This window comes from Pecten maximus, chromosome 9 (assembly GCF_902652985.1).
Source record: "Pecten maximus chromosome 9, xPecMax1.1, whole genome shotgun sequence".
Taxonomy (NCBI): Eukaryota; Metazoa; Mollusca; class Bivalvia; order Pectinida; family Pectinidae; genus Pecten; species Pecten maximus.
In genome coordinates this window covers 24,987,402-25,011,961 of record NC_047023.1, presented here as the reverse complement: position 1 = coordinate 25,011,961, position 24,560 = coordinate 24,987,402, and the positions used below count along the sequence as shown (strand labels likewise).

General features: G+C 37.2%; 1 protein-coding gene across 6 annotated transcripts in view; it reads left to right on the top strand.

Moving 5' to 3' along the window:
* The window catches only part of LOC117334782 (death-associated protein kinase 1-like), a 138,300-nt gene that overhangs the window by 85,547 nt on the left and 28,193 nt on the right, over window positions 1-24,560 (top strand). The window contains exons 1-2 of one of the 6 annotated variants that reach the window (XM_033894584.1): window positions 10,440-13,314; window positions 13,698-16,674. The exons of 4 other annotated variants lie outside the window; for them this stretch is intronic. In XM_033894584.1, the coding sequence (XP_033750475.1) occupies window positions 15,799-16,674 (876 nt within the window). In that variant the 5' untranslated portion in view covers window positions 10,440-13,314; window positions 13,698-15,798. Of the gene's footprint in view, window positions 1-10,439; window positions 16,675-24,560 lie in introns of those variants that run through there. One more of the 6 variants, XM_033894583.1, reaches the window with a different exon arrangement.

Sequence of the window (24,560 nt, the reverse complement as noted above, 5' to 3'; positions counted from 1 at the left end):
TAAATGTTTGGGTGCCAACAAAAGTGGATATCTGTATATTTATTCTAGGGGGCATCACAGAAGGGGATATCAGGTATATTTTAGGAGGGCACCAAAGGGAATATTGGTATATGTAAGGGGGCAACACAGAAGGGGATATCATGTATATTTTAGGGGGGCACCAAAGGGGATGTCTATATAGGTTGGAGGACACCACAAAAGGGGACATCTGTATATGTTAAGGAACCACCAACAAAGATATCTTTATTTCAAAATGAAAAAGTAGATCTTTTTTTAATCAACAAATACAGTGTAGTTAACAGTCCTGATTTTATGTATTGATAGGAAATTTCAGTTATTTTTAGATTTTATTCCTTTATAGAATAATACTTGAGAAATAATATTTTAAGATTGATTTTGAATTAATGTGAAATACATCATGTGTGTATGAGACTTTCTCCAGGATGGAGAATGGAGGAATTACTTTCTTTAAAAATTGCTCAAATATTTGTTTTGACAAGAGTTTTTATTTGTGACATATTTATTGGGGAATTTATTTATACAATAAAATGTATGCTTTTCAGTACTGGTATATAAAAAGCTATATAATCTATTTTGTGAGTATTTTTTTTCATAGAGTGTATTTGATAGAGTAATAAAGAAAGGTTTATATGAAGATTGGTGTTTTTATGTTATTTGACATTAACAAGGCCTCCACAGCCGTTGGATGTCACATTTGTACATCAGATCCAACAACTTCTTGGTAGGTAGATATGTGTACACCAGGCTGGTATAGGGGTATTCCTACTACACTCCTTTAAAGGTTTCTCCTCAGACCACAGGACTTAATAGTTTACATCCCAGGTTTGGATATTCTCTTTCTAAACACACACACATGAATTACTTTAAAACATGCATATTGTCACTGGTATCACTGTAGCAAGAAAAATGCCAAAGTCATTTCAGGATTTGAATCTGAGATCCCTGAAATCCTGATCAACATTCAAACCAAAAGGGCTGTTACACGGCCCTGGCATTAGGCCCAGTCCAGTTTTGGTACAGCAAAGTGCTTACATGAACACCTTTTCATAAATTGTTTAGTTTTGACATCATCATAGTATTTGAGGACACATAAAGACTACACATGATTCATAAGTTTAAGTGGCAAAAACTTTTTAATTCATTCAAGAATGGAATATTCATAAAATTGATTACTTAATACTGCCATTTTTATGAATATAGATATTGTATTCGCATTATATACAAAATCTGATCTAATGCAGAACTGGAAAATTCGAAAAATTCATTGCTAAACACTGCCATTTCTGTGAATATAGATGTTGTATTCACATTATATACAAAATCTGATATAATGCAGTGGAACACAAGTATATATATGGAGTCTGTTATAAATAGAAATTTGGTTATATTGATATAGCTATAGTATACCAATGTCTATGTATGGTCCTGTAATCTGTAATCTCACTGGTTATGAATTCCTGTCAGACTCTGTTTATTATGATCAGGGCTGTAAACCACATTTATGAATATATTTACAGCTCCTTGATAAAATTTCTATTAAACCTGTGACTGGAATATTTATGTGTGGATTTAGAATTCGTGGATATACCAGGACTTTGATAAATGTTCTATATGAGACACATAATACCCAAATTTCACGCCTTGGTTTGGGTGACTATAAGGTAGGCCGATTTTAAACATCTATCATTTATTTAGAATTCGGTGTGATTTCCAGCTTAACTGGAGGCCCTGAGGTGTCTCTCGGTCTGGTGTCCACATGACTTCTGATGTTTACTCACAATTTAAAAGGTTTACTGGTGCATACTTTGTGTGAAGAGAATGTATTTTTACCACCATATTGATATCATTCCCCATATGTAAAGCATTGCTCCATAGATTTCAAAGTCAGCTTTTTCTAAAAAAAAAATATTTTTTTTGCAGTTTTGCAGTTTTGCCAATTTTTTTAGGCAAAAAGGAAATATTTCTTCATATGAAATTCTTTATATATACATTTTTTTTAACTTTCAAAAGTATTCTCAAATCCAAAAGAGATAACTCCTTGAAAAAGACAAAACAATCTTTACAGTAACTTCAGTGAATGAATGTTTGTGGAGTTTTGGACCCCAGCTTGATATTATTGTACCACAGTTCCACTATATCTTTCATCAGTTTGAGCAGGAGACTTCTAAGCACCATTACTTTCAGAGTTTCACATCTTGAAATAGATATAAAAATGCGCAGCTTTTTGATAGAGGTCCAATCAAATACAGTTTCCTATCTATTACCATCTAAGTGACAGGCGGTATAAAATCCATACAACTTGTTGAAACATCCCTCCAGCTGTCCTGGGCTGGCAAAACTAGATAACTGGGATTCAATGAATGATAAGTATATATATATATACTTTAAAGTGTTTGAATGTTGCAGTTAAAATGAAATGATAGTTTTATTCCTTGAATAGTGCATCCATCTTCTAACTAACAGCCGTAGATATGCAGTAAAAATGTTCATAGGTTGAGTGATAAGGAAATTAGAGAAATGGAATTTTGATAATGTTAATTTGTTAATGTAAAGATTGCTATCTGCATGATTATAAAGACTGAGATTTAGAGCAAATATTATAATGAATCCTGTGTAAACTGAACAACACCGTATCTGATCAAAACAGATGTAGACAGCAAGTGTTTTGATGTTTACTAGCCCCCAAAGTAAGGGGGTGGTCAGCTAGTGTATTGATGTTTACGAACCCTCAAAGTAAGGGGGTGGTCAGCGAGTGTATTGATGTTTACTACCCCCCAAAGTAAGGGGGTGGTCAGCGAGTGTATTGATGTCCACTAACCCCCAAAGTAAGGAGGTGGTCAGCTAGTGTATTGATGTTTACGAACCCTCAAAGTAAGGGGGTGGTCAGCGAGTGTATTGATGTTTACTAACCCCCAAAGTAAGGGGGTGGTCAGCGAGTGTATTGATGTTTACTACCCCCCAAAGTAAGGGGGTGGTCAGCGAGTGTATTGATGTCCACTCACCCCCAAAATAAGGAGGTGGTCAGCTAGTGTATTGATGTTTACTAACCCCCAAAGTAAGGGGGTGGTCAGCGAGTGTATTGATGTTTACTAACCCCCAAAGTAAGGGGGTGGTCAGCGAGTGTATTGATGTTTACTACCCCCCAAAGTAAGGGGGTGGTCAGCGAGTGTATTGATGTTAACTAACCCCCAAAATAAGGAGGTGGTCAGCTAGTGTATTGATGTTCACTAACCCCCAAAGTAAGGGGGTGGTCAGCGAGTGTATTGATGTTCACTAACCCCCAAAGTAAGGAGGTGGTCAGCTAGTGTATTGATGTTCACTAACCCCCAAAGTAAGGGGGTGGTCAGCGAGTGTATTGATGTTCACCAACCCCCAAAGTAAGGGGGTGGTCAGCGAGTGTATTGATGTTCACTAACCCCCTAAGTAAGAGGGAAGTTTCCTCTATATTATAAAGTCTGGCAGCATTTAAAGCTAGGATGATGTCTTATAAAAAATATCCTTTAGAAATAGAATTAGTTTTGATACCAAGAATTATTCTGACAAGCAGATTAAATAATGGAGATGTTTGGCATTGGGCCCATGTACTGTCCTCCTGGGTAGATCTCTGTGATGGCAGGTGCTAGTAGGTGACCTCAATAGATAGACTCTCTATCCATATATTGTTATATACCAAGTCATTATATGACTGAACCTACCTTCAGCAACTTTTTATAGTAAATTTGGTCGGATTTATAACTTATGTTATATCTCCAAAGTCACTCAGCTTCATTTTACCAGTGATTGTTTCTAGTTCCTGATTAAGTCTTCAGCTCACACACAGAAACAAAATTTCCTAGCTAGGTGTCAAACTATTCCAGTAAATATTAATCAATGTGATTTCCACATGTAAGAAAAAAATCTGTTCTATTTTGATGAAAATTACTTCAAGCATTATGTCTGTCTCTTCCATATCTCAAAATAGAATTGAAAATTAAGGTACTGTACATGTATATAATTTAATATACAACTTAAGAGAAAGAATGTAATTTTGTATAATGTACGTCTGCGTTTTAAAGAGCCTGATAACAGGGTTATACCACTAATGTGATCTAACATTTGTTGTCATGTAGAACTTTTATCTTGTGTGTAAAGTTCGGATACTGCAGAAAATTATCACTGCATGTTAATTACAGCTTCACATTTAACAGTGTACACTGGTGTCTCCGAAAAATCAGTTTAAATTTTTGGGAAGAGGCTGATGATCAAATGATAGATGCTGAAAAAAAAAAACATTACATAATGATAGTTAATAAAATCTTTAAAAGATATGTTTATAATAGAATATGCATAAATGTAAAATAAAAACAGATATACCATAGAGATTGATATAGCATTTTAAGTTAACTTTTTAAAGTTTGGCTTAGCCTCTGGCATAATTAGACATAAAAGAATAAAGGTTTTACTGTCTACTGTCATTTATTTGTCAATTATTTATTATTGTTATTTATCAATCTATCTACTTTTCTTCTATTTCATTGATTTGTTTATCCTAAAATTCCACTAAAGAACAAACCCTGAAATAAAAGACCATCATTATCGTGGATCGTTTACCGTAAACAGATTGTTGGTTTAAATCTGGTGGTTCTTATATAACGATCACACTTTATGACTGTCTGTAGTAGATTTTCCACCTAATTTAAGTAATTTGATTAAACAATAGATACCAGATTAATTAGCTGGTATTAATGAACAGCCATGTTGTCTGTTATCTGCGTTCCTATCAGACATGCTCTACAAGATGTTCTGTTCTCTAGACACTAGGTACAAAAATAGGAACTGCCTACCTAATCATGTCTGTGGGTATGGACCTGGTAAATTTTACAATTACTGTATGAAAAGGAACACATCTCGAAAATATGAAGATGGATTTGACAGTTGGAAAAAATACATAGGTGAGACATTAATCAAAGATCCTGAACAATGTGTGTTTAGATCATCCAAATGGTTCAGGATGAAGTAAACTGGAAACCTTCATGTTTAGTATAGTTATTATATAGACGAGGAAATCTTCATGTTTAGTATAGTTATTATATAGACGAGGAAATCTTCATGTTTAGTATAGTTATTATATAGACGAGGAAATCTTCATGTTTAGTATAGTTATTATATAGACGAGGAAATCTTCACGTTTAGTATAGTTATTATATAGACGAGGAAATCTTCATGTTTAGTATAGTTATTATATAGACGAGGAAATCTTCACGTTTAGTATAGTTATTATATAGACGAGGAAATCTTCACGTTTAGTATAGTTATTATATAGACGAGGAAATCTTCATGTTTAGTATAGTTATTATATAGACGAGGAAATCTTCATGTTTAGTATAGTTATTATATAGACAAGGAAATCTTCATGTTTAGTATATATAGTTATTATATAGACGAGGAAATCTTCATGTTTAGTATAGTTATTATATAGACGAGGAAATCTTCATGTTTAGTATAGTTATTATATAGACGAGGAAATCTTCATGTTTAGTATAGTTATTATATAGACAAAATGTTGTAGTTGATTGGTGATCAGAGTTACTGAAGGTATAGATTGTGTAAGGCTGGCATTGAGCACATGCATTTCAATGTAATCTTATTTAAAAGGTTTTCATGCTCGAAAGTTTCCACTAAATTACGATGAGCTAATTGTAGCTGCTGTATATTATTTCTATGGTAATATCTGTGCAGGTGAACACACCATTATCCATTATTGTGCTAAATTCAAGTTTAATTTCAACTTTCAGTGCTCAAAAATGAGTACATGAAGAGTATCTGTTAGGGAGAGTGTGACTAAAGCGTGGGTTTTACAATCTATGACAGCTTCGGTTCCACTTGTAATCCCAAGACAGCTGACTTGGGTTAATCTGAGAACACCATATGTTTTTAACATCCAAGTTAACAGATGGATTTGATGAAGCATTCTGCTGATTTGTCCCAATTAAGTTAAAAAAACATGCTGGCAAGTCAGCTAGCAGGTCTGAGGAATATTTGTAGACTGAGTCAACCTCAATCTGTGTTTATTTTGTATGATTATCAATTAAAGGTTTGCCAATTAAATACTTGTGACAATCAGGCTGATAATTTTACAGTACATACTCACAATGTGAATGTCTATAATAAATTCTATAAGAATTATGCTTATTTTGATGACAATAGTTAAAGTTGAAGACATTTATAACAGGAGAGTGGCCTGATTGGGATTTGAACCAGGTCCACTGAACTCCAGATTGAAGCTCCACCAGTAGTTAGTGTGGGACTACAATAGCTCAGTCAGTTATGTAGCCTCAGGTGAAGATCTGTGGTGTGTGGTTCCTACCCAGGTCAGTTTGTGTTTCTCAGGAAGCTGAAAAACGGACCTGAGTCTGTACTGTTGTGTTTCAGTCCTTGGGCAGGACATTTTACCCTTAATTGCTCTGGATAGCCTGCAACATGCCTACCATGTGTTGTTCAGTGAGGTAGTCACCAACTACTACATGGAGACCCTGCCTCAAAATGACCATGGCTGTTCAAAGGATGGCATGCAACAGTCCTCCTGTATGTTATTCATTGAGGTAGTCACCAACTGCTACAAGAAGACCCTGCCTCGAAATGACCCAGGATGTTCACAGGGCGATAAACCTAGCAAACAAAATCACAACTTATAGGTCCTGAGGGCATTCCATTCATCATGCTATACCTATACTTAATAAGTGTATTATATTATCCCATCACATGTGTCTACATTTGTGCTGAGTTTTCTACATGACTCCTGTGTCTATAAATATATATAGGGATGTATGACATAATCTACTGGACATCCAAGTAAAACTCATTCATTTGTTCATAACAGGAATTAAGTGTAAAAAGCCATCTACAACCCATTAACACATTAAATAAGTGATGGACTTAAAGCATGTCATTTGTAAGTATTTTCACTGAAAAACAATAAACATGGGTGGGTTTATTACCAGATATGGGTTTATTGTTAGATATAGACTGACTTCAAAACCAGATACAGTCACAGGAATAATGTTAATAGATCAGGTTTGGGCTCAGCATTGTAGTGTGGACTTACTATGGCTAGGAGGACCTCAGAGAAATAAGGATCATTGTAGTACCATCTTACTGTGGACAGGGTCATTGTAGTACCATCTTATTGTGGACAGGGTCATTATAGTACCATCTTAATTTAGACAGGGTCATTGTAGTACCATCTTACTGTAGACAGGGTCATTGTAGTACCATCTTACTGTAGACAGGGTCATTGTAGTACAATCTTACTGTAGACAGGGTCATTGTAGTACCATCTTACTGTGGACAGGGTAATTGTAGTACCGTCTTACTGTAGACAGGGTCATTGTAGTACCATCTTACTGTAGACAGGGTCATTGTAGTACCATCTTACTGTAGACAGGGTCATTGTAGTACCGTCTTACTGTAGACAGGGTCATTGTAGTACCATCTTACTGTAGACAGGGTCATTGTAGTACCATCTTACTGTGGACAGGGTCATTATAGTACCATCTTACTGTAGACAGGGTCATTGTAGTACCATCTTACTATGGACAGGGTCATTGTAGTACCATCTTACTATGGACAGGGTCATTGTAGTACCATCTTACTATGGACAGGGTCATTGTAGTACCATCTTACTATGGACAGGGTCATTGTAGTACCATCTTACTGTAGACATGGTCATTGTAGTACCATCTTACTGTGGACAGGGTCATTGTAGTACCATCTTACTGTAGACAGGGTCATTGTAGTACCATCTTACTGTAGACAGGGTCATTGTACTACCATCTTACTGTGGACAGGGTCATTGTAGTACCATCTTACTGTAGACATGGTCATTGTAGTACCATCTTACTGTGGACAGGGTCATTGTAGTACCATCTTACTATGGACAGGGTCATTGTAGTACCATCTTACTGTAGACATGGTCATTGTAGTACCATCTTACTGTGGACAGGGTCATTGTAGTACCATCTTACTGTGGACAGGGTCATTGTAGTACCATCTTACTGTAGACATGGTCATTGTAGTACCATCTTACTGTGGACAGGGTCATTGTAGTACCATCTTACTATGGACAGGGTCATTGTAGTACCATCTGACTATGGACAGGGTCATTGTAGTACCATCTTACTGTAGACATGGTCATTGTAGTACCATCTTACTGTGGACAGGGTCATTGTAGTACCATCTTACTGTGGACAGAGTCATTGTAGTACCATCTTACTGTAGACAGGGGTCATTGTAGTACCATCTTACTGTAGATAGGGTCATTGTAGTACCATCTTACTGTGGATAGGGTCATTGTAGTACCATCCTACTGTGGACAGGGTCATTGTAGTACCATCTTACTGAAGACAGGGTCATTGTAGTACCATCTTACTGTGGATAGGGTCATTGTAGTACCATCTTATTGTAGACAGGGGTCATTGTAGTACCATCTTACTGTAGATAGGGTCATTGTAGTACCATCTTACTGTGGATAGGGTCATTGTAGTACCATCTTATTGTAGACAGGGGTCATTGTAGTACCATCTTATTGTAGACAGGGGTCATTGTAGTACCATCTTATTGTAGACAGGGGTCATTGTAGTACCATCTTATTGTAGACAGGGGTCATTGTAGTACCATCTTATTGTAGACAGGGGTCATTGTAGTACCATCTTATTGTAGACAGGGGTCATTGTAGTACCATCTTACTGTAGATAGGGTCATTGTAGTACCATCTTATTGTGGACAGGGCTAGCCTCTATTTCATGTATGTCCTTGGAGGACCTCAGGGAAACATGGATCATTGCAATATTTATCTATTCCCACTTATTGGTTATCGGTATACCATAAATAGATCCAGGTGTCACATGATATTTAAACAGCTGCTTCTACTGGTAGTCCTGTTATATATTACATTTGTCCAAATGCTTACAACTGTTTTTCAGTTTTTGAACAAGAACATGTCTTGTGTTTTCATGTTGTGAATGCGTTGTCAAGTTAGACAATGACCACCCAGGCAGAAACTACTTGAGGTCAAACATCTGTACATAGTGGCAGGAAGAAAATAAACATCTAATTTCACAACGATGATCTAAGATTGGAAGATAACTTTTTCTTCCATATTTTTTGCTGTTGAAGATGCGTAAAGCCCAGTGTTTGTATATACATACATGACAAGGGGCTTAGAACTGTAAAGATCTGTGTACTTAGACTAGATAAGATCCTGATAGTATTGTCACTTAGCACTGACTCAACTCTTCATCTCTGGAGAGAAAGATGAAGATCACCTTGTGATTCTGACAGAGGTTCCCAGCCCACTGTAGCAGCTTTGTCTAATAATCATTAACAAATCCAGTCTTTCTGTAGCATATATCTGCAGGGGTCTTACTACTACTGAACAGAAAAAGTAAGAAAAAAGATACAGGCAATTTTCTCAGCATAATTCCTGTTCACTGTTACACCTGTATGTAGTTTTAACAGTAACTGGAACAACAGGAACTCCATATAGACTTGGTGATACATTCCTCAGAAATTCCTGTAAAGTCGTCTGGCAGGGTAAAAGGTTTCTTTTTGTCAGAGAGTAATTGAAAACACTTACGATGTGTCAGGGACACGCTGCCGAGTAACGCCCAGGATACATGATTGTGATGATCAGAAAACCTTGTATCTCCATACAATAACAGGCTAACTTGAAACAAGGATCATATAGAGAAACACAAAAGTTCCAATAGTAAACCTGTTTTCTAAAGTGTTTATTAAATTGTTGCCATATAAGAAAACAAAGTTAAAGCAAGTAAAAAAAAACAACTATTAAATAGAAGGTTTGGGTAGATTTGATGTGATAAAAACTAGGATGAGCTAGCTAGTCTCAGCGAGAGATTCGCTCTGATGCTGTGGGACACTTTGGAATTGAGGAAGAGATATTTTTGAGATAAAAGATATATAATTTTTTCAATGACGTCAGAGTTTGTATTGATAAGTGAAGTATTTTGTGCATAAATCCAAGAGTGAAACTTTTTTCATCCCCGACTTTGGTTATCTTGGAGGATGTGCATGATATGAGAGCCTTCCATTAATGACTAACACCCGCTGTGAGATACCCAGACAAGGAGAGAGTGAAGTCTCACTATAGTTGTAGAGTAGATTTTGTGTATGCATCATTTCTAACTTGTTGGAAACCAGAACAGCTTATTATATACCCCATAACACCTGATACTGTTGATGCATATGAATTAAAACTTCCTTACCAAGACGTTCCCCTACGCCATATAATTTTAGGCTGGTCATGTGAATTTGCATCATGAGGCATGTGCAAGTACAAAAGTCACCCTAACTCAAACTACAAAAAACCGGTTGTAAATTGAAACTTGTCTATTTGACAGTGTTCGGATGAACCAGACGTCTGAAAATCTGAAAAGGAAGAAACGAAGCAATATGTTTACACTTGATGGATTTCGCTAAACATGGTGTTTATTATTATTTGACGGAGGACCCATATTAATTTCCATACGGATATATAAAAAGGTTATTGCTATCAATGTATCTTCCCCGAGGGAAGAATGAAAGGATCTTCCTTGGAGACTGTTGATTTTTTGTTGGTAAATGTATAGAAGTTTTCCTTTTATGTTGTAAACAGAAGAGTTATGGCTGTATTAATAGGTCAGAAATGCTACAACACAGTGTCATAATGTATCGAAGAAAGAAGACATTCAAGTGCTATAAACAGTGACTCGTTTTCTGTCAAGTCACACATTATTTAATTTATATGACAACAAAGTGCTGTACAAATTTGATTAATGTACCCTTTGATCGTTATAGTGCTATGACACTAGACAGTTGTACCTCAGGAAAGATGCTGTCATCTACAGTAACAAAGTGCTAAGGATTACTTTTTTCTGTTTTGAATCGCGACTTCTGTTTTATTAACAGATTAAATCCTCCGGCCATGTGACTTTCGAGAGCACGTTTTGCGGGACAAAACATTTTCGATGTGTAGTTTACCTATGTGATTTTGCTGGACAAAATTTGTGGGTAGATTGTGTGTAGTTATACTGTATATACTCCCAGGACAATCCCTTGTCAGGGTGATCATGCCCGCTATCATCTACCTGGCTGTGTGTTTGTAGTGCTGGACTGTAAATAAACAGTTTGTACAAACGACATTGATAGATTTTTTTCTTGATTTTGATCATCAAAGCACAACACATCAAGATGCTGAATTTAATGAGGATTTAGCAGACACGGCAGCAAAGGGATAAGATTGTACAGATAATTAAACAATTAATATTTAACATCAGTAAACATCAGCACTCGATCAATATTTGTGTACCGTGCACGAGTGTGTCAAGTTTACTGTCGGCAGGTGCTGCCAGTATCAGATGCACACACGACCTTCAAAGACATTACCTGGAGAGGTTCCACCCTGACAGTTAATAAACCTACAGTGTTTACTAGATAGTTACAACAGCTGTATATTTAACTGGATATTGACAATTTTATATTTCTACGAGGATTAATAACACAAAAACAACTGCCGACTTCTTTTTGTGACAGATGCTTTTAATTGGCATACATAATTTATGCAGTGCATTTTTACCTGTGCATAATTATTTTTACCTCAATAAGCACCTTTAGGCAAACTGGCTGTAGTAAAGTATTAAAGACATGCACATTTTGTAAATGTCAAAATGACATTTTCTAGTTAAGAAGAGTACTGATGCATATGATGACAGATGTATGGACTTAGGTCACATGGTGCCTACAATAGGAAAATTTCATTGAGTGTAATTGTCCAGGCTGAGAAGATGATAATATTTCTCTGTGGATTTATATAATCGATGCCGATTAGATACCTTCAAGATAGTGGTCATCGGGTTGGTACAGATTTGTATACTGACTGCAGCCATCAATATCAATATCAACCATTGACACAGATGTGGCCTACAGTGGTACTACACTAGGAAATGAAGAGTGGGTTAGTGTCTGTAGTAGTCCAGCACACCTTTACACTGAGATGTGATTACCAGGTATTCAGCTGTTTACAAACAGGATATGTCCAGTACTTAGCCGTAATGTCCAGCTGAGATTGTCATGGAATCATTGACCACTCCAGATCTTGATTAGCTATTGACCAGTGGTTATTGTTGTGATAAAGAACCCACATCAAACCTCTATGGGAGACACCACAGTATGCTATGAATGCAATAGTTAAATAACAACAATGGGACACACACATAAAATGGAGAGTAATGGGGAAATTATTTACAAGCTTGTTTTGGACTTTAGAATGATGTCTTTGATCAATGTGACAACTCCTGTTACATTACACTGTACTGACCATCTGCTGCCAGTCCAGTATTGTCTGATTAACAGCCATTGTTCCTAGGTGTCAGTCAGGAAGCTCAGGTAACACTATTGGAGAGTATTGTATCATTGGTCAGTGTTCGATGTAGTGGTCACTGATCAGCTCACCCTACTGAAAAATCAACTCACTACTGAACGATCACCTGTCCTCAGCTTTGACCTTGGATCTGGCCAATTAACTTGGTACAACATGCTCTACTAATCAGACTTTTTAGTCATTTGTTGGAATTAACAAGCGAGAACTGTAATCAGTGTGGCTTCAGGGATTAACTTTGTGAGGATTACGCCCAAAATAATGTATTATCTCTGAGGATTAACTGTGAGATCACCGACACATGTACCGTTAATAAATGAGGAACCATGATAAGGACACCGAGTTCACAACTATATATTCTTTAGAAAGTGTCTTGATGAAGCAGTTTCTATTTTTGGATTATACTGTAAAACATCTGCTTGTAACAGACTCGAGGATTTGATATCTGGTTTGATAGATTTTGAGTGATATATCTGTCTGATTAGGCAGATGTAAAGGAGTTATTGTGCCAGTATAAAACTCACTAGTCGTACACAACTCGCCTTTAACAGGTAGATATAAACAGGACCTCTGTGTAGAGTCGAACATCTCATATCGCAATGTAATTGATCAAGTGCGTGGTTTCATATTAGCTTTGATCTTATCATGATACAAAAGTTCCTTATTCAGGGTTTAATAATTTCAATTGTGATGTAAAACTCAGCATTTCTATAAACAAATTGAGTGTTCCAGATACTAATGTCGGTTAAGATATTGAGTTAGTTCCATCGGCTGTGACCGTTCAGATCTGTATTGATATAGGCTTCGTACAAATTGATAAGGATCTTCAAATGGAATCTAGAGAAGTTCCCTTCAGGACGTCTTGACTGTGGGCAATGTAGGTGAGATATTTAAACTTTTAGATTACTGGACATATACGACCTTTTATCATGGAGACACCCGATACTTTACCTAAAAAGTTGGTTGAAGATAATAATTTCTCTAGTTGGTGTAAACTTTGGCACAAATTGTAAATCGTAATTTAATGCCTCATGAATTTTTCTTCATCAAATGTGAAGTAGGCATTTGTACGTCAATGAAAAGCTTTCTATTCAGAAATATATTTATCTATGATACCTTGTTCGAAACCTGAATTATAAATGTGTAAAGACGATCTGAAATTAAAATCAACATTCTGATAATTCATTTTAGTTCTGTCAGAAAATAAGTAAATTTTATGTATATCGAACTTTAAGTCCAATCCTTATCTGTCAAATCTCCACAGAGTGTCCTATTATCAGACCTATACAGGAAACCAGTGTTGACTTTCCTAGACCAGATGACAGTGGTCTGTTGGTAGAACCGAAAAAAACACTTCGAAACAGGAAGGAAGGATTACAAAATGGTTTATCTGTATTGACCTATTGGGAAACTAAATGTGCTGTTGACAATATTGTAAATAAAGGCCAGGACCGCACACCTTGGAGACAACCACCACCATTGTCTAGTGTTCCTAGGGGGACAACACTTTGGGAGGGACTACCCTGATCTTGTCAACTTTATACCACTGGGACATCAGAAGTGTCTCTGCTACACTTTGGATCTAGTCAGCATTATAAAGTCAGTAATTAGTTTACATGTGTACGAGTGCCACCTCCACACCAGGATATGTGTTGTCAGTGTATTGGTGTCATGGACCATTATTCATGAAGCTGCTGAGGGAATGTTCCATACTCAGGTCTATTATCGGTAACTGTTAATCACGATTGATATACATGTGATTCTGTGGGATTTACGGCTTAACGTATCTCATAAGATTGTCCACTACTACACAGCGTTGGATAAAATTGTCGTCAAAGATCAGTGTCCACCTCTCGGAGTGGTTAAAATCCTCATTGTTTACAATCTGGTCAAACAAAACTTTAAGGTACTCCTAACAACTTAGTGTTCACGACTAAGACATTAATGTTTGTTTTCCAGTGGTAGACATCCCGCGCTTTACAAATGTTGACACTAGACTTAGAGGTAAATCCACAGACCTCAACTATTTAGATTCTGAAAAATACACCTACGACCGACATACCAAAAAACCACGAGAGCTGATACTTCAGTAACCAGTTCTGATGTAAACTTTTACCCATTTGATGACTTTAAATGGAAAAACATCTGCCTTGTATGAATTATAAAGGAATATAATAAGGCTTCTCACTTGTGTTTGGGACATTTTACATCGGAAAAGGAATTACAAGTTAATCTTGGTACTAAATTGGAGGAGTGTGGGATGGTACAATGTTATTTCAGTTTAATTATCTCTGTACAAACTGGACATGGTGTTATTAACACGTAAATAGGTGAAGCTGACCTGTTATAAACAGTAAAACAAATTACCAACTTGTTGTGTGTCAATGTTATATAGAGTATTAGTGTACATATGTGTGATACTGTGTTGATTGTCCACAACACCTGATATGAACCAACTCACTCTCTACATGTGATTCATCATTTTTATTCACCGGGATCGAGATATTAATGTGATTGGATCCATAATGCCCTATCTTGGATGGATTTGTTAATTAAAAATTCCAAATTAATTTCTTCTATTTCTCCTTTGGAAAAAGAAACTGCAGTATGCTTGTTGAATTGGATTTATATATAACTTAATTCACTGTTGACATGTTGTTTTGCATCAGGCATACATAAATAAAAAACTATCAACACACTGCTACAGATCTAGGCTGGAGTTTCAACAGCTGTCGGCAGGTAAAAAGCTCATCTATATTACCATTGTGAACATGTGAACAGAAATCAATTGTTTGTGGAAATTCTACCAGATGGATAATTTATTACATGTTAGCCATTTCGTTCTGGCCTTAACTCTTCATGAATGATCTTAGGTTGGCTGCTTGTGGTATTTTTACGAGCAGAAAAAAATGCTTTTATATTGCACCTGAACTGTGTGGATTGTCTACGGGGGCTGGTACCGCGGCCCTGAGGCAGCGTGTGTGGAACTACAGCATTGGACTGTAGGATTACTGTATATACTCAAAGGTGATGAATGGAGTCACACTCTACATTCAAACTGCTCCTGAGAGGATTACTTCAGCTGAGAGTATTTGGCAGACTCCTTGTGATAAATAAGGCAGATGATAGGGATATTATACCTGTGTGATGTGAGAAGACTTACCTGTGGTGTAAATACATAGAGCTATCATAGTGTATACAGGAGTGTACTTAGGATGTGGAGCGTGTGACACTGACTAACTGAAACTCTTAATGATACATGAAATCAAGTGTAACACCATCAAGTATCACTTACTCGTTAGCACACACACACAGTACAAGATATTTCACAACTTATAGCTCACGAAAAAGATTTTCTTCTGGAAATGAAAATTTTAAATTCTTTCGAAATGGCTTCTGACATTAATGAGGATGATGGTAAAACCTGTAAAAATGATGACGTACCAGGTGAGGGCAGTACTGGCTTGGACCGTTACCATGGTAACGACAACTTAGTTTCTGATAGAAATATATGTTACCTTCAGGAGGAAGATGACAGTCACTTGTGTGATGATATACAAGATGGAAATAGTCTTTTAAAACGTTTCTCTGGGAACACGAACCTTGATTCTAATTACCTCGATGACAGTTGCTGTGATTCTGTGTGTTTGGAAGATGGTCATTGTGAATGTGATGCGGATGGTGGTGATTCTACATGTACTGTAGAGAACCATGCCAGTAGTGACCACCGTAACTATAGCGATGGTGGCTTTTATAACCATGGCGATTGTTGTCATGAGAATAGTGATTGCAAAGAGAAGTGTTTCTGTAGTAACCAGAGGTGGGAAATTACAGATTCGCCTATCAAGGACTTCACCAAGGTTGTATTTAAAAGCTCTAGTACTCAACCACAACAACTAGATAGTGACAGGGAGAATGATGACCAATCAGAACTAGGTCAGGCTAAACCTGATGTTAACTTTCGGTTAGAAACAAATAATGGTTTCCCTAGTAATCAGTTAGAGACAAATAATGGTTGTCCTGGTAACCAAAAAGAGATGGATTCTAATATTCATGGCAACCAACAGGAGATGGATACTAGTTTCCATGGTGACCAGCTAGATATAGACGATGAAAGCTATCAAAGTGATGGTAACTCTGTTGATGGTTTCCTAGGTGACCAAAGATCTCGGGAGGGTTACCATGGAGACGGTGACTCGTGTGTATCCACTGAAGATTTCACCATATCTAACGTGTTTGAGGTAATTATCGTTACTTAACTGTAACACATCATATTATTGAGTACATTTAGTTTGTTAGGTTTCTTACTTGATAATAAAATGAACCACAAGCTTCACGTTTTGCATAACCTTAGGAATGGAATTTACATATAACAATTCTTGGTAAGATTCGGTGAGGCAGAGTCATGTAGGTGGTAAAACTAGTAACTAACTCTGCAAGGCTTCCATTAACACCACCCTAAAATGTTCAAGTAGATTTATCTTTTTTTTTTAATTTTGAAGGGGCAGAAATGAAAACATTTCCGAAATTTCTAATCTTAAAAATTATTTTTGATGAAAGGGACAATAATTTTTTTTTTTTTTTGTATCAAATTATGCATAATTGTTTGCTACAGATTTCCACAATATGAGCCCTGATGTTGATTGGATACATAACTCATAATTTTCTAATAAAACATTGTACATGTGATGAGATGTTGATACCAGTCATATTTCCTGACAATGTGTTGTCACTGCCCTCCAAATGTTCCTTGACACATTAATTTGTCTTGTTCGTGTATAATGAGCAGTTAGAAAAGTGGGACAATTTCTTCATTCATGATGCTTAAGTAATTTGAGTGACAATTATAAATTCTTCCAAAAATACCAAGCTATTCAAGGATCAAGGGGACCCAAGTTGGTTCAAAATCTTTAAAATGCATTTTTTGTCTGTAAATTAGTAAAGGTTATTTTGGATGACAGTTTATCTGTATAGATGTGCTGATGTAATTACTGGTGACAGTGTGTCAGTACCCTAAGTCACACTGTGATGAGGTCACATCATCCAATGTATTGTAACTGATTGGGGACCATATAAGGAGATAGAACACTAATTGCCTTCTGATTAGCTATATCCTTATGAGGCTGAGAGTAAGGCACGTGTTGAAGTAGAAAGATTCCATTTGCTATTCTCCCTTAAATCATCAAAACTGCACCCTCCAACCTCTCCACTCCTCCCCCACCACACAAAGTTGTTCATATAGTGAGAAGGTGTTTTATATGATAAAATTATGCATATCACCCCTTGGTAAAAATAAGTTAAAGGTAACAAATGTATTTGTATTGGTATTATAGATGGAAAAACGTTTTACACATGTAGACACATTTGTATTATTTTGTGGGTGATATGAATTGATGTGTTGTCAGAAGAGGTTATAGACACAGATCGCTCTGCTTGAGAGATAATTAGTACTTGTAGCTGATAAGTATTGCTGACATATTGACCAAGTGTTGACCATCCCCTGTTAATTGGCCAATGAGATATTGACCTTGTAGGTGTTGACAGAAAGTTCCTTGACACCTTCATCACAAGAATGTGTATCAAACATTTATCAGTAACAATGTTCTAGATCCCATTCTACAATAAGTGTTATTTCCATTTCTGACTCAAAGAAAACACATAATAAAAAAGACTGTAAATGGCGTAATGAAAATGATTTATCGTTCCGTAACAAGAAACAGTATCGTTGTTCGGTGTTAGAGGTACAGACATGATAATAACAATATTTTCACTTTGGAGTGTAAATCTGTCAGAGAGACTGAAAACAAAGGAAGAAGTTTGTTGATTTTTGTGGGATAATTTAGTACATTTTGTTGAAGTAATTAGAAGGAACAGCCCAATAGAAGGGCGTTAGTTCAGTTCCGCCATCTTCATGTAACGCTACATTATAACGTTTGTTGTGGAAAGGGTCTGCTTGATAGGAATGCTTAGAATTTCCGTAAACAAAGTAAATAAACACATGGAATGGGCATGAAAGCTTCCAAATTGCTTCCAATCGTTCCAAGTTTCAGACATCTTATGTGGATATCATTCCTAGCCCGAAGTGTTCCTCCCCTGGCTCGATCAGTGGAGGAGGACCAAATGCTCTGCAATTCTCTAAGTTTTCATTTAATGATTTCAAAATGTTGCAAGTTTTATAACTGAATGTTGTTTTGGTGATCTGCGGCCTGACATGTTGGCCAGTTAGTAGAGTAAGTAGTGTGAGCTGATCACTAATTGGTAGTAAAAGCCTGGGGTTGAGCCAGACACAGTAATTACTATGACACTCAGGGAGGCTAGTGTATCTGTTGGAAAGCCACTACATTTACCTACAATATACTGCCGTTTTCTTACAAATATCATAGGTATTGTACTATTCGTTGGATCCCATTTTGATTTTCCCTCCAAGTCCCTTCCTTGATATCCACACTTTTGGTCCCTAGCATCTCTGTTAAGGCCTAGAAGGAAGTTCTACTACTTTTACAATTAAGCCCGCTGTTCACTTACATGTCTTCCGCAGTCCTTTGCTTTATAAAAAAAAAAATAAAAAAATCATGTCTTATATAACTAGCGGAAAAAAGAAACACAAGTCTGGTATTTCTAATATAACTTTTAGATATGTGGTCTAAATTCAGTTAAATTTCACACCAAGCTACCTAGCTAGCTCATTTATTTGCAGGTAAATCATTACAAATCAAACATTGGAACAGTACAGATCAGTTACACAACATTGCATTTCGAAGCGATTGACCAGTAACTATCCAAGAACAGTTAGGAATCAGTTGCAGGAGTTTCATTTCATTCTACACAGGCGATGCCAACGTCAAATACAGTGGCTGGTTACACATCCACCTAATCGGTTTCGTTTGGCCCATACGCCTGTCGTTCATTGTTGAGTCTCACTTTACAGTTCAGATGGACAACGACATGTCTATCGATGTGGTGGTGAACGACATTCTGACGTTTGCATAACGAAAAGTAACAGATTCGGGGGAGAGTCTGTTTATGGTATGGGCAGGGATATCTCAAGGCATAAACACACCTCTCATGGTTATCCATGTTAATCTTACAGCAGTAAGATATCAGGATCAGAGAACACACATTCTGCCTCTTATTCACAAATGTAACCTTACGTTGCAGCAGGACAACATGAGGCCCTATGTTGCTAGGGTTTAACTTTCTGGCTCAAAACAACGTTCCATTTTTTGAATGGCCAATACAGTCCAGATATGTCCCCAATCGAGCATTTGCTGCTCAACTCAGGCAGGCCCTTATTCAGGAGTGGAATAATATCCCTCAAAGGGCAATAAACACCTTGATGGGGTCAATGTTAAGGAGAGTAAGAGCAGTGACTGATGCCAGGGGTTGGCACACACGCTACTGATTTGGATCAGGAAAAGGCATAGGGTACCCTTGTTTTAACGGTATTCACACATACACCGTCTGTGTAATTAGGACAACAGAAATCAACAAAATGTATTCAGTAATGATGAAGTAATCAAGAACCACACACCATGAACACATCATCAAAGAATAATATATAGCTATCGAAAACAAATTTCTTTTTTTCCACTAGTATATGATGGGATGTTGAAAAGGGAAATTCCAGTCTTGTGCTTTCAAATGGTAGTGAAGTCTAAAGCTCCTGAAGGGTTTTGCTCCAATATCCTGATTCCTGAAAGTTGTTTTGCCTGTTTACATGATAAAGATACACAGGATAAGTACTGTCTACACCAGTATAGAGTGCCCCTCAATACCTGTCTACTCCAATTCTTACTTTCTTGTTGATGGATCATTATCTCCGTAAATTCTACAGCTTCATTGGCCTATTAAGTAATAGGTATTAAGTTCTAGCTATTTTGATCTGGGTTCTAAGATATTTAGAATTATTTACTCTGATAATGGCGTTATGGTAACTGTTGTGAATTAAGCACTGTAGCCTTCCTTCTCTATAGAATGCCTTATTCTGATTAATGCTACATCAATACAGAGTAGAGTTATGATATTATTTATATTTTTATTCACGTTTTTGAAGAGTACAACTTATTTATTGTATAGAAATCGTGACTAGTACAATTTTTCAACAAGATGCTTACTAGAGTGGGAAGGTCTGTTTCAAGTGTATTGTATGTTTCAGATGATTCATTCATGGTAAGGGTTGTAAGATACATGAATGAAAGTCGTTGGATGTTTTCATCACATCAGTTCACATACCGTGCGTTCCTTTATCAGGTTCGTACCAGTTGTACTGGTATGAATCTACTGTACCCGCAATGGAACACGCTGTACCATCAGAAACAAACCGTTCTCAATTGTACCATATGGATCCAAGATGGTGGAACTGTGATTCTTCATATGTCACGCAAATGTACTTTTTGTTAAAAACAAGATCGGAACTCTTCATTTCTGATGAAATCTTATAAATTATTTATGTCAATGTTTTTGATGGAACTTTTCAGATATTGATTTTATATCTGCCAAAAAACATGAAAATAATTTGGGGTTTTTTGTTTGAAACGAGCAAATAGTAAATAGTCACCATCTTGGAAACTTACTTGAGATTCAATTGCGTTCCATTATACAATATTGTACCTATTTGGTACAACTGGTACGAACCCGATTAAAGAACACACCGATACACAGAGTATTCTGTAATTAATATTCATCAGGACCTTCCTTAACCTGAATATTACAGTGGAACCAACTAATAATATATAACACAAGTGTTAATTTTACATTAAATATCTGTATGTAACCATGACGACCATCATCTACTCATCATCTACTTGTGAGACATGCTGTCACTATCACTCTTGGTTGAGTAATACTGAAGAAAAAGTGTCAAGTAGACAGCCATAGCCTCACTCATGATGTAGTAAAAGTACTCGGGTACTTAAGTCCCTGATAAATCCTAACACACTGTTGTTATTTGTTACTGTTAAACTGACAGCAGTGAAGAGGCATCAGCATGTCTGGTAAAGAGGAGGGAGACCTTTTGCCATAGCTGTTTGTTTACAACAGATTAGATTATTTAAGATATACCACAATATACCACATTTGTTTGGTAAAATGTTGTTGATAACCATAGAATGTAACATTAATGATAAATGTAACAATAGATTTAAAATATGAAAAAGCATAGCTGATTATCACAGATCGATGCTGTCTATTATTTGTTGTCAGGGTTGTTGGTATTTACTGTAGCTGATCATCAAAGATCGATGTTGTCTATTATTTGTTGTCTGAGTTGCTGGTATTTACCGTAGTTGTTGTCTGAGTTGCTGGTATTTACCGTAGTTGTTGTCTGAGTTGCTGGTATTTACCGTAGTTGTTGTCTGAGTTGCTGGTATTTACCGTAGTTGTTGTCTGAGTTGCTGGTATTTACCGTAGCTGATCATTACAGATCATCACAGACTGTCACTGCTATTTACCGTAGCTGATCATTACAGATCATCACAGACTGTCACTGGTATTTACCGTAGCTGATCATCACAGACTGTCACTGGTATTTACTGTAGCTGATCATTACAGATCATCACAGACTGTCACTGGTATTTACCGTAGCTGATCATCACAGACTGTCACTGGTATTTACTGTAGCTGATCATTACAGATCATCACAGACTGTCACTGGTATTTACCGTAGCTGATCATCACAGACTGTCACTGGTATTTACCGTAGCTGATCATTACAGATCATCACAGACTGTCACTGGTATTTACTGTAGCTGATCATCACAGACTGTCACTGGTATTTACTGTAGCTGATCATCACAGACTGTCAATGGTATTTACTGTAGCTGATCATCACAGACTGTCACTGGTATTTACCGTAGCTGATCATTACAGATCATCACAGACTGTCACTGGTATTTACCGTAGCTGATCATCACAGACTGTCACTGGTATTTACTGTAGCTGATCATTACAGACTGTCACTGGTATTTACTGTAGCTGATCATCACAGACTATCACTGGTATTTACCGTAGCTGATCATTACAGACTCTCGTTGGTATTTACCGTAGCTGATCATTACAGATCATCACAGACTGTCACTGGTATTTACCGTAGCTGATCATCACAGACTGTCACTGGTATTTACTGTAGCTGATCATCACAGACTGTCACTGGTATTTACCGTAGCTGATCATCACAGACTGTTGTTGGTATTTACTGTAGCTGATCATTACAGACTGTCGCTGGTATTTACCGTAGCTGATCATCACAGACTGTCACTGGTATTTACCGTAGCTGATCATCACAGACTGTCACTGGTATTTACTGTAGCTGATCATCACAGACTGTCAATGGTATTTACCGTAGCTGATCATCACAGACAGTCGTTGGTATTTACCGTAGCTGATCATTACAGACTGTCACTGGTATTTACTGTAGCTGATCATCACAGACTGTCACTGGTATTTACCGTAGCTGATCATCTCAGATTGTCACTGGTATTTACCGTAGCTGATCATCACAGACTGTCACTGGTATTTACCGTAGCTGATCATTACAGATCATCACAGACTGTCACTGGTATTTACCGTAGCTGATCATTACAGATCATCACAGACTGTCACTGGTATTTACCGTAGCTGATCATCACAGACTGTCACTGGTATTTACCGTAGCTGATCATCACAGACTGTCACTGGTATTTACTGTAGCTGATCATTACAGACTGTCGTTGGTATTTACCGTAGCTGATCATTACAGACTCTCGTTGGTATTTACCGTAGCTGATCATTACAGACTCTCGTTGGTATTTACCGTAGCTGATCATCACAGACTGTCACTGGTATTTACCGTAGCTGATCATCACAGACTGTCACTGGTATTTACCGTAGCTGATCATCACAGACTGTCACTGGTATTTACCGTAGCTGATCATTACAGATCATCACAGACTGTCACTGGTATTTACCGTAGCTGATCATCACAGACTCTCGTTGGTATTTACCGTAGCTGATCATTACAGACTGTCGTTGGTATTTATCGTAGCTGATCATCACAGACTGTCACTGGTATTTACTGTAGCTGATCATCACAGACTGTCACTGGTATTTACCGTAGCTGATCATCACAGACTGTCAATGGTATTTACCGTAGCTGATCATCACAGACTGTCACTGGTATTTACCGTAGCTGATCATCTCAGATTGTCACTGGTATTTACTGTAGCTGATCATCACAGATCATAACAGACTGTCACTGGTATTTACTGTAGCTGATCATCACAGACTGTCACTGGTATATTGTAGCTGATCATCACAGACTGTCACTGGTATTTACCGTAGCTGATCATCACAGACTGTCAATGGTATTTACCGTAGCTGATCATCACAGACTGTCACTGGTATTTACCGTAGCTGATCATCTCAGATTGTCACTGGTATTTACCGTAGCTGATCATCACAGACTGTCACTGGTATTTACTGTAGCTGATCATCACAGACTGTCACTGGTATTTACCGTAGCTGATCATCACAGACTGTAGTTGGTATTTACCGTAGCTGATCATTACAGACTGTCACTGGTATTTACCGTAGCTGATCATCACAGACTGTCAATGGTATTTACCGTAGCTGATCATTACAGACTGTCACTGGTATTTACCGTAGCTGATCATCACAGACTGTCACTGGTATTTACCGTAGCTGATCATCACAGACTATCAATGGTATTTACTGTAGCTGATCATCACAGACTGTCACTGGTATTTACTGTAGCTGATCATCACAGACTGTCAATGGTATTTACCGTAGCTGATCATTACAGACTGTCACTGGTATTTACCGTAGCTGATCATTACAGATCATCACAGACTGTCACTGGTATTTACCGTAGCTGACCATTACAGATCATCACAGACTGTTACTGGTATTTACCGTAGCTGATCATCACAGACTGTCAATGGTATTTACCGTAGCTGATCATCACAGACTGTCGCTGGTATTTACCGTAGCTGATCATCACAGACTGTCACTGGTATTTACCGTAGCTGATCATCACAGACTGTCGCTGGTATTTACCATAGCTGATCATCACAGACTGTCACTGGTATTTACCGTAGCTGATCATTACAGACTGTCACTTGGTATTTACCGT